This window comes from Grus americana, unplaced genomic scaffold (assembly GCF_028858705.1).
Source record: "Grus americana isolate bGruAme1 unplaced genomic scaffold, bGruAme1.mat scaffold_324, whole genome shotgun sequence".
Taxonomy (NCBI): Eukaryota; Metazoa; Chordata; class Aves; order Gruiformes; family Gruidae; genus Grus; species Grus americana.
Genome location: NW_026561604.1, coordinates 92517 through 103661, shown reverse-complemented (window position 1 = coordinate 103661; position 11145 = coordinate 92517). Strand labels below are relative to the sequence as shown.

General features: G+C 52.1%; 1 protein-coding gene across 1 annotated transcript; it reads left to right on the top strand.

Moving 5' to 3' along the window:
* Positions 1–3872: 3872 nt before the first annotated feature.
* On the top strand, positions 3873–4592 carry LOC129200574 (olfactory receptor 14A16-like; the record flags this gene model as incomplete). The annotated part of the gene is made up of 1 exon (XM_054811891.1): positions 3873–4592. A coding segment is annotated over one exon (720 nt), but the record flags the coding sequence as incomplete, so codon positions are not given.
* Between the last annotated feature and the right edge of the window lie 6553 nt (positions 4593–11145).

Genomic DNA, 11145 nt, shown 5'->3' with positions numbered 1-11145 from the left:
AGGGACAAGGGTGGGGACAAGGCACCTGCAGGGGCAGGGACAGGGATGGCGACAGTGATGGGAACAGGGACAGGGACAGTGGGGGGACAGGAGAGGGATGGGGACATGCAGGAACCTACAGGGATGACACTGGGCTGAGGGAGAGGGTCAGGGATGGGGCCAGGACACCTGTGGGGACAGGGACAGGACAGTGATGGGGACAGGGACAGGGACAGGGGGTGGCCTGTGACCTGTGTGACCACCACGTGGTCCAGCCCCAGGTGGTTGTACCCCATGGACCAGGCCACCACCTTGAGGACAGGGTGGCAGTGAGGTGACATCACTGGGGAAACCCCCCAGGGTGGCAGGGACCTGCCTAGGGACACCTCTCTTACCTTGCTGAGCAGCAGCAGAGGGATGGGCACAGGGTGGCCAGGGCACATCCCGCATCGCTGTGAGAGTTCACAGGTCATGTGAAAGGGCATGTTTTGGGGTGAATTTAGGGGATTTGGGAGGTTCTGGGGGGGGTCGTACTGGTGAGGAGGGTGACGGTGCGAACGGGCTGGCAGAGGGGTGCGGGGCCAAGTGGGCCACATCCAGCTGCAGGTTGTACACCTTGTTTATCTTTGAGATGGCACGGTATTTCCAAATGATCTTCCTTTGAAGCAAGAATGAAATTCTACCCTGCAGCATCAGATTTGTTGTGAAATTGTCTGAGCAGCCAGGCATCAGGTTAGGAAAGCTAAAGCCCTGATAGGATTGAATCTGGCAAAGGACGCCAAGGCTGGGCGAAGGATGGATTGAGAGCAGCCCTGAGGAGAAGGACTTGGGCGTGTTGGTGGATGAGAAGCTCAACATGAGCCAGCTGTGTGCACTCACAGCCCAGAAAGCCAACCGTGTCCTGGGCTGCATCAACAGCAGCATGACCAGCAGGTCGAGGGAGGAGACACCCCCCCCACACACTCTGCTCTCGTGAGACCCCCCCTGCAGTACCACGTCCAGCTCTGGGGTCCCCAGGACAAGGACATGGAGCTGTTGAAGCAAGTCGAGAGGAGGCCACGAAGATGATCAAAGGGCTGGAGCACCTCTGCTATGCAGACACACTGAGAGACTTGGGGCTGTTGAGCCTGGAGAAGAGAAGGCTCTGGGGAGACCTAATAGCAGCATTCCAGTCCCTAAAGGGGCTACAGGAAAGATGGTGAGGGACTGTTTATGAGGGAGTGTAGTGACAGGACAAGGGGTAATGGGTTTAAGCTGAAGGAGGGTCGATTTAGATTAGATGTTAGTAAGAAATTCTTTACTGTTAGAGTGCTGAGGCACTGGAAGAGGTTGCCCAGAGAGGTTGTGGAGGCCCCATCCCTGGAAGTGTTTAAGGCCAGGTTGCATGAGGCTTTGGGCAATGTGGTCTAGTGGAGGGTGTCCCTGCCCGCAGCAGGGGGGTTGGAACTAGATAATCTTTGAGATCCCTTCCAACCCAAACCATTCTATGATGATTCAATGATGATGATCAGGTACAGGTGTGAGACACCACAGGACGATGGCCTGCAGTGGAGAGGATAGAGGGATGACGAAAGTCTGAAAAGCCCCCAACAGAGATGAACTCTTTCTCCCCTTGGCTATGGGTGTTGTCTCTGCCACTGATGCCTATGGGGGAGCACCTCATCCTTACAGCACTAGAGTCTCATGGCCTCCCCTTCCCCACCCGGGAGACTGGGAGGTGTTGGACCCTGGTCCTGCCCTTGACATTGCCCATCCTCACATCAGACTGCCCCAGGAAGAGCCCTGAGCAATGTGTGAGGGACAGGATCTCCCTTCCCAGGGGCTGGGGGTCACAGCTTGTCCCTTTGACTTGATACAGACATCCAGGATTACTCAGAATCTGTTCCACTTTTACATTGCCTTTGTCTACCTGTCATCTCTGCCTCCAGCTTTCTGCTCTAACCAGCCCCTGGGGAGGCTTCGTCAGTAATGGTCCTCGGTGGGACCTGTTAACACTCCAAGAAACTTTGGAGTTTGCATCTGACTTGGACTTCTGGAGAGGTTTCTTCAATTTCCTCTCAGTGTCTGAGGTTCAGGGACCAAACCCACCCTCAGAGGGGTCATTAAAGTGCCTTGGGCTGGTCCTCTGCTGCTGATCTGAGCTGGGCTCCTGGGATGGAGGGAGCTCATGGCAAGCGGGCAGCGCTGCAGAGAGACAGCTCTGCCCAGGAGCAGCTCCTCTGCAAAGCGCAGCAGGGCTGAGGGCACTGCCTGCCGGCAGCGAGGGGAAGAGAACGGCCAACGGCAGATGGGCCTGGGAGGATGCTGAGAGCTCAAAAGAGGAGAAATCTTCACGGCCCTTGACACAGTAAGTCTCTGGGTGCAGGCCAATGCAGCTGCAGTTCGTGGAGGGATCTCCTAAAGCTGGCATAACCCACAGCCTATGGGATCTCTCTCTTCTATAGAGGAGGAGGACGAGCTCCAGAGCAGGGTTTTCCTGCTGCACCATCAGAGGGACAGGGCATGAGAGGGACAGGGATGGCTGCAGGGTGTGAAGGTGGGTGTACAGCCCAGGGGTGCCCAGGACTGTTCTTCAGAGCAGGGTCTCTGTGCCCCAGGGGTCTCATGTGCCATGACAGGGACTCTGCCGCCTGCCAGGGTCAGCACTCAGCCTGACCAGGGAGCTCCCCACGGCATTACACACCATGGAGAAGGAGTGGGTGGAAGAAGTGACCCCCAACAGGGTAGGAGCCTTCTGATATTGATTGAGAGGGTGCTGTGTAGGCAGGGCTGGTTAGTGCTCCAGATCACCACGAGGAAAATGGCGGAGGCAGCATTTCAAGAGGAAGGCCAAGACAGGTACTACCTTCTCAGCTTTCTTCTAAGGGACAGGGGAGAGGAGCTGTCAAGTTTGAAGAAGTCACTGAGACTCCTGAACCCTTACACTGAGGGATCAACACAGCTGCCAGAAGCCTCCTAAGTGCCTTCACCCACTCCTCTACCAGCAGACAGCACCACCATCACCTTTGCTTGCAGTATCAGTGCTTCTCTGACCTACTCCTGCGGAGCTGCTAACAGGGAGATGCCCTGGGCAAAGCCCTGCTGCCAGGAGGTGTCTTCAGGGCAGAGCTGAGCACAGAGCAGGTGGGATGTGGTCTGTGAGCACTGACAGGGAGGAGACTTGGAGACAGAGAAACGGCTCCCGGCAGGGACAACTCCAGGGAGCAGAGAGCCAGGCCACCCCTCGGCATCACTCTCTGCTCAGCTGCTTAGAGAAAGAGAGAAGAGCTTGGAGAAATGGACTTTGAAACTGAATTCTTCCGAGCTCAAAAACATCCAGTTTCTTCTTCGAGTATATTGTGCGTGAGATCACCTCTGATGAAGAAAGGTGCAATAACCACAGGGCACCTCTGTGGTGACCATCAGGTCACTCATAGTCAGACCAGCTCTCCTGACTCTGCATTAGGGATCAGGGAGCCCTTTTGTCCCTCAGGGCTCACCAGTGTCCAGGCTGAGAGCAAGGTGAAAGATGAGGATTTCTGCCCCTTCAGAGAAAGTGCCCTCACTCAGCAGCACAAAGGTGAGCTCATAAAGATGATTTAAATAAAGTTCCCCCCCTGACAGGAAAGAGAAGTAAATTTGAAGGGAATCTTAGGGAAAGAGCATAGGACAGGCTTAAAGTCGTCTGCCCTAACTTGTCAATGTCTTGCTGTCTTTCAACAGCCCCCCAAGCCCAGAGTGAACAAATGTCCAATGACAGCTCCATCACCCAGTTCCTCCTCCTGGCATTCGCAGACACACGGGAGCTGCAGCTCTTGCACTTCGGGCTCTTCCTGGGCATCTACCTGGCTGCGCTCCTGGGAAACGGCCTCATCATCACTGCCATAGCCTGTGACCACCACCTCCACACCCCCATGTACTTCTTCCTCCTCAACCTCTCCCTCCTTGACCTGGCATCCATCTCCACCACTTTCCCCAAAGCCACGGCCAATTCCCTCTGGGACACCAGGGACATCTCCTACGCAGGATGTGCTGCCCAGCTCTTTTTCTTTCTCTTCTTTATTATAGGGGAGTATTGTCTTCTCACTGTCATGGCCTATGACCGCTACATTGCCATCTGCAAACCCCTGCACTACGGGACCCTCCTGGGCAGCAGAGCTTGTGCCCACATGGCAGCAGCTGCCTGGGGCAGTGGGTTTCTCACTGCTCTGCTGCACACGGCCAATACATTTTCCCTACGCCTCTGCCACGGCAATGCTGTGGACCAGTTCTTCTGTGAAATCCCCCAGATCCTCAAGCTCTCCTGCTCAGATGCCTACCTCAGGGAAGCTGGGCTAATTGTGGTTAGTGTCTGTTTAGCCTTTGGGTGTTTTGTTTTCATTGTGGTGTCCTATGTGCAGATCTTCAGGGCCGTGCTGAGGATCCCCTCTGAGCAGGGACGGCACAAAGCCTTTTCCACGTGCCTCCCTCACCTGGCCGTGGTCTCCCTGTTTATCAGCACTGGCATGTTTGTCTACCTGAAGCCCCTGTCTGTCTCCTCCACAACCCTGGATCTGGTGGTGTCAGTTCTGTACTCGGTGGTGCCTCCAGCCATGAATCCTCTCATCTACAGCATGAAGAACCAGGAGCTCAAGGATGCACTGTGGAAACTGAGGACTGGATGATTTTCAGAAGCAATAAACTGTTCATCATCATCTGCATATCACTCATAATATAACTCATTGCAGCCCCAACCTGTCTTCTGAAGTTTCTGTTGCTGTTGTTTTGGGGGGGGAATTTCATTTTTTCTTTTGTTTTACTGATGACAATGTGGTCCACAAAGCAATGTCATTATTCATCCCTCTTCTGCATCAGGATCTACCTTTCCTGTGTGATCCAGAGAGTGTGTTAATGAGAAGCAAGACTGTCTGTACATTTAAAGAAATCAAAGGACCCTGCAGTGACTGGTTTGTTTGAGATCCTTCCTGAGAGACCTTTCTGGAGCTGCAGGGCAGTGCCTGTGTGCACAGGTGGAGGGGAAAAGAGTCCCAGCACAGGAGCACTGCCAAGCAGCACCAGCGCTTGGTCTTTCCTGAGCTGCTCTCTTTTCACTTCCACACTCTCTTTCTGAGCTCTTGTTTTGGTGCAAGGCCTGAGAGCACTGGCAGCTTGGTCAGAGTCCTGCTGCGTGGCAGTCCTGTGATCATAGGCAGGGACAGGCAATGGGCACTACTATGACAAAGTTTGCCCCCATAACAGTGTTTCCGTCAGACAAGGGGACCTCCTGAGGCAGTGCCTGAAGGCGTAGGTCTTCCTTCAAAGTGGCTGTCAAGAACAAGCTCAAGAAAGTCCCCTGGTGAGGAAAACACCAGTGAACAGACCAAGTGTTTGAATGTGCAGGGTGGGGGAACGCAGCAGTGTCCTCGCACAGCCAGTCCTCCTGGGATAGCCTTGAAGGACCAGCAGAGCAGGGTCTAGTCTGTGCCTGTGGTCACTGGACACCCCAAGGAAAGTGCCCCAGGGCAATCATCACAGGCCAGCCCCTTGCAACCACCATTCCCAACACTGGCTTCTCACTCCAGCTCAGAGAGGTCGTTTGTCCCTCCTGTTCAGAAGGAGGACACTGCATGACTAGGTCAGAAGTCCACGTCTACGTTTTACAGACGAGATAGAAGCATGCACATCATGTGCATGTGGGGAGATGAACCTGAGTGAGCATGAATGCCATCAGCTGTTCCTCAGAGGTGCCATGAAGGCTTGTGGGACAGACAGTGTCTTGAGGTCACTTCACTGGGAGAGTAACTTCCCCTGGGAAACCACCTGAATGCAGCACTGGGATGGGCCTCCTTGGACCTAAGTCCCGGTGTCCATTCCTCATGCCGTGGGGCATCTCAGATGAGTGCAGGGCAGGGCGACACACTGCAGGGCTGAGGTGCCTCCCAGCCTCCTCCCGGAGTGGCAACAAGAGGCCAGAGAGACACTGTGACTGCTGTGATGCACTGCCTCTGTGTCTGCAAGGGAAGGACTCGTGGCTCTGAAGACCCCTGTGTATATGAGGAGTCAATGAGGCCAACTCAGGTGCGGACATCTCACAGGGCCTTGACGTTTCTATTTGTGACTGCGGGAACAACCCCCAACTTCCCCTTGAGATTCCTCTCAGCCGCCTTGGACAGGCTCATTGCAAATACTCCTGTCTGCTCGCATCACCCTTTCTGGATTGTGCCCTCAAACGTGTCAGAGCAATCAGAGAGGTTTTGGGATCCTCAGAAAAGGCAGACATCAAACATTTCTTCAAGAAGGGCAAGGAGGAGGACTGGGAGAATTACAGGCTGGTCAACCTCACCTTAGTCCCTCAGAAGGTGATGGGCCAAATACACCTGCAGGGATTTACAGGCACTTGAAGGAGAAGGAAGGGACTGCCAAACCCATATGGGTAGGGGCAAGAAGGGCATGTTTCGTACCTAGACCTTAGCAAGGGCTTTGACATGGTCTCCATAGTCTCCCTATAGTCGGATTGGGCCAACCCTGTTGAATGTCTTTATTAACTCCCTGTACAATGTGACAGAGGGCATTTTCAGCTCCTTTGTGGATGATGCCAAACTGGGCAGAGCCTCTGAGCGACCTCATCAGGTTAACCCTGCCTTGAGCAGGATAGCCGGACAAGAGGAACTTCAGGGCTCTCTTCCAACCTGAGTTATTTGATGATTCCATGAGTCTCTCCCTTGGAGAGCTTTTGGAGACAGAATCGACAGAGGAAGAAGACAAAACAAAGAGGCCGAAGTAGAGATAGAAAATGCAGCAGTAGAAATACAGCAGTTCCTCTGAGGAACATTTCTCCACTCAAATTGTTGGTAGGAAATCTACTGGATAAATTTGATGAAAGCAGCTTACTTTTACCTGCTCAGGTACTGGGCCACAAAGAGGGTGATGGTTGGGTATGGTATGATGTGGTCAATTGTGTATAAGTACCTCATAATCCAGTAGGAAGCAAATGGGGAGGTGAGGTCAGTTCTGCCTCTGGAGGTGATAGGCCAGCAGCAGGAATGTGGCTGAGAAAGGGACTCTGAGGTCACTTCATTCTGAAATAGCTGATAGGCCAGACCTTGGCCCATGGCTGGGATATGTGCTTTAAAGCTCACATCTGCCAGCATCTCTGACAGGCCAGCAGAAGGCACCTGGTTGGCACATTGTCTGTGAGATCCCATCTGAAGAAGGATCTAGGCTCCCTCCAGGAAGGGGGCTTATATCTTGGTGGTCATGTCTGTTCTGCCTGAGAACATGATGGGACAGCAGCAGGCACAGGGCTTGGTCGTGTCTATCATCTGAGAAGCTGAAAGGCTAGCAGCCTTGGGAGATCATGGTGAGGTTACTTCTGTCTGTTCAGGTGAAAGGCCTCAAGAAGACTGGTGGGTTGGGATGCCTGCCTGAAGGGTTGTTTCTCAGATGGTGGAGCTTTCCTTGGAGGTAGGAAACAACAGGAGAGAGAAACGCTGCCACACAGTGCAGCGTGGAAGGTGGAGACTGGACATGAGGAGGAAGAACTGTCACTCCAAGGGTAGTGCTGTGGTACAAGAAGTCATCCAGAAGGAGTATGAGATCAGTCCATCTCTTTGTGTTTCAAGGAACAGAGCGTGAGGGTGGACAGACGTCCGTGAATGTATGGACCTGCCAGGGTGAGAGCAAGGTGAGGAAGTGAGATGGGTGTCTACAGTGTGCAGGGAAAAGAAGCAGCTGTGGGACAGCGTAGGACAACGTGTGGTGGAGATGGCAAAGGGCGCTGGCAAGGCTGGAAGTCGCCAAGAGAACCCAAGTCCGTGTCCCCTTGGCAATCGTCTCTGCCACCAAGGCCTGTGAGGAGACATGTTGTCCTAAGGCACTGGGGGGGCCTCGTTGCCTCCTTGCACACCCCCAGTAAGGCTGGGAACTGCCATCCCGTTGTCCTTCACTCAGCATGACACCCCCCACATCCCACTGCCCCAGGAAGAGCCCTGAGCAAGGCGTGAAGGACAGGATCTGCCTTCCCAGGGGCTGGGGCTCAGGCCTTGGCCCTTCTGCTTCATCAAACAAAAGCAGGGCTTCCTCTGCATCTCAGCTGCCTGTACATTACCTTTGCCTGCCTGCAATCATGGCCTCCAATTATCCCTTCTAACGAGTCCTCGGGGAGCCTTTGCTGGTCATGGTGCTCAGTGGGACTCAATGCTTCAAGGTACTTTGGGTTTTTTCTTTTTACACTGAGTCTTTGAGAGGTTTGTGCAATCTCCTCTCAGTACCTGAGGTTTGTTACTCAGCACCAAATACACCATGGGACTCATTAAAATAAAGCAAGTCTTAACGAGCCATCTCTCCCCCTGTGATTTTCTTCAAGTCTTCAAGAGTTGTACAGATAATTGGAGCTGTTTCCCAGTGTAGTTGTGGAGAAAGATTTCAAAGAACTTCTAACAAAGAGGAGGTTTTATTTCCAAGGGTGTATTTTACTACTTTTCAGTTTAGAGAAGAGGTGATGGCAGCATTCCCCAGTAGATCTTGCTCCAGGGTCTCTCCTAAGGACGTCTGGACAGGAGGAAAAGCACTCCCTTGAGGTCTGACACAGTATGGACAGCCTTCACCTCAGCTCCCCAGCCCCACCATTTCTCTCATTGGCCACCAGGGACTTTCCCTTACATCAGACTTCTCCACTGAATTCTGCAGCTGGATGTTACAGCTCCTTTGTACCAACCCGCACTTGCTTTCCTTAGAGAAATGGCTGCACGTATATTTTTCATCTAATTTGCAAGCACAGAAGTCAAGCATGATAAAGTTTCATCGACAATAAAACACACTCTGCACCATATGCTTACTACAAGCTGCCTCTAATGATGTTGCCTTTCTACAAGGGATAATCTTATGAGAAATATTTTAGACAGGTAGGTAGGTCAGTAGATATATAGATAGATAGGTGATATAGATATATAGATATAAACATAACTAAAGAGTTGGCTAAAGAGACAATTAGACTACTTAATGACAGGGCAAGCTTTTAATTCCCTGATGTCAAAGCAGCAGCTTTGGGTGGGTGACAGGAATGTGAGTGAACAAAGAGCAGGGAGAGGAGAAAACTGGAGCGCAATGGAAAGGGCCTTTGTCTAGACAGTCTGCTGAAAAGATGACTTTAGAAAGGGTCATTGTATAATAGACAATAGTTAGATGATGAAATAAGGAAGGTTCAGCACAGGGATAAGGAAAATCTTTTTCTCCATGAGGACATCCAAGCATTGGAACAGGTTTCACACAGACGTTGTGCTGTCTCTGCCCTTGGGTGTTTTCCATCCCCCAATGGATAAAGCCTCGAGCAATGTGGCCTGACTCCACATCTGATTCTGCTGCGAGCAGAAGGCCAGAACAGACACCTCCTGAAATCCCATTTAAGAAAGTCGAAACCAAAAAGATGCAGCAGTTTCTTGTCCTCAAGGTCTGCATTTGATGACAGCAGGGAATGTTCTCAGGTTCCCTGTGACCATGGAAGTAAGTCAGGTTCTTAGTTTAGTCAGAGCAGCTGCAGCTGTCATGCCTTGCTCCAGGCACTGCTGCTCAGGTGCAGGCCTGCTTGACAGGTATCCCCAAACTGTCCTGACCATTTCCTTTGCTTCACCATTCATTCCCTTGTCACTCCCTTCCCACATCTCCAGTCCTACTCCTTATCCCCTCCCATGCAAAAAGACAACCCCTTTTATCCATTTCCTCACAGGCCCTGCACGTGCTCCGTTTGAACCCTTATTTGGTGTTTCTGAGGTGGTTAAACGTTGCTTTCTGCCTTGATTAGCAACTACACTACACTAGTACTCTTTTTCTCATCTGTAGTGTCCTGTAGCTACCTGAGTTATCACCTTGTTAGAGGCACCATGGCTCAGGATGAACATCAGCACAGGTACTTTCAATGTTGGAGGTTCATTCCAGAGGGACCTTGACACACCTGGGGATTTGGCCAGCCGAAACTTGAAGATTTAGAAGGAAAAGCTGCAGAACAACTCCGTGCAGCAGCATGGGCAGTGACCACGCAGGCTAAGGAGTGCCTGGAGGAGAAGGGCCTGTGAGTCATGATGGCTGCCGTAGGAGCCAGTGGGCTTTGCATTCCAAAAGGAAAATGGAGAAAATGGAGAGTGTCCGGGGGAGGTCTGCCAAAATGGAGTGAGGAGCCTAAAGCCTGAGCTGTAGGAGAGTCTGAGGGAACTGGGCCTCTCTAGCTGGCTGAAGGGAAGGCATTGGGCAACCTCATAAGAGCCTGCACCTACCTACCTTGAGAGATGAGGGAGCCGAGCTCTCTTCTGCAGTGGCCAATGAACTGACAGAGGAAACAGCCACAAAGTGCCTCTTGGGAGTTTTGGGCTGAGCCTTAGAAAAAATAACATGGACTAGAAGGAGCACTGCTGTGACCTCCACCTTTGGAGCTCTTCAGGTTTCAGCTCTGCAAAGTCACAGCTACGTGGAGGATGGACTAGAGTCCCCCAGCAGTCTCTTCCTGCGAAGCCTTCCAAGAGCTTGTTCCTTGGCACGTGCTGTACAGGAAGAGATTAAGCTGGAGGTGAGGCTCTCTACATCATAGGATAATTCAGGGTGGAAGGGAGCTCTGGAGGTCTCAAGTGCAATGCCCAGCTCAAAGCAGGGCCAGCTCTGAGATCAGACCGGGTTGTTCAGGAAATGTCAGCATCCACAGAGAGAATTTACACACAAACCAGGTCACCATCACAGAACTGGAGACGAGGCATCTCACCAGCTCCCTGAACACCGCTATCGGTAGGCCATGCCTCCTGAGATTCCTGGGAACATGCACCTTCTTTTCCAAGGAGTGGGTTCCTTATGCAAGTTCCCTGGCATATCTCCAGACCATGGAGTGCTTTAGACTATAAACAGAATTGAAAGAAAGCCTCTGACTTGGGTACTATCAACCTCATTGCTCAAAGAGAGGGATATGGAGGCATCTCAGAGCTTCCACGTTCCTGCTACAGATTCAATGCCTCATAGGAAGGAGCTGAAGAAAACACTTTTGAACTGGTATAGCCTTTAGATCATTTCACATGTGAAGGCTCTGCTCTCTGCTTTCAATCGTTGGCACCCTGCTTTTCCTCACCTGCTTTTCCTTGCTCTCCTGCCAAAACCTGACCAAGTGATGAGAAGAAAGGCAGCAGAAAGGCCCTAGGCCTCCATGAATCAGCTGTGGTGTGGCAGCTGGAG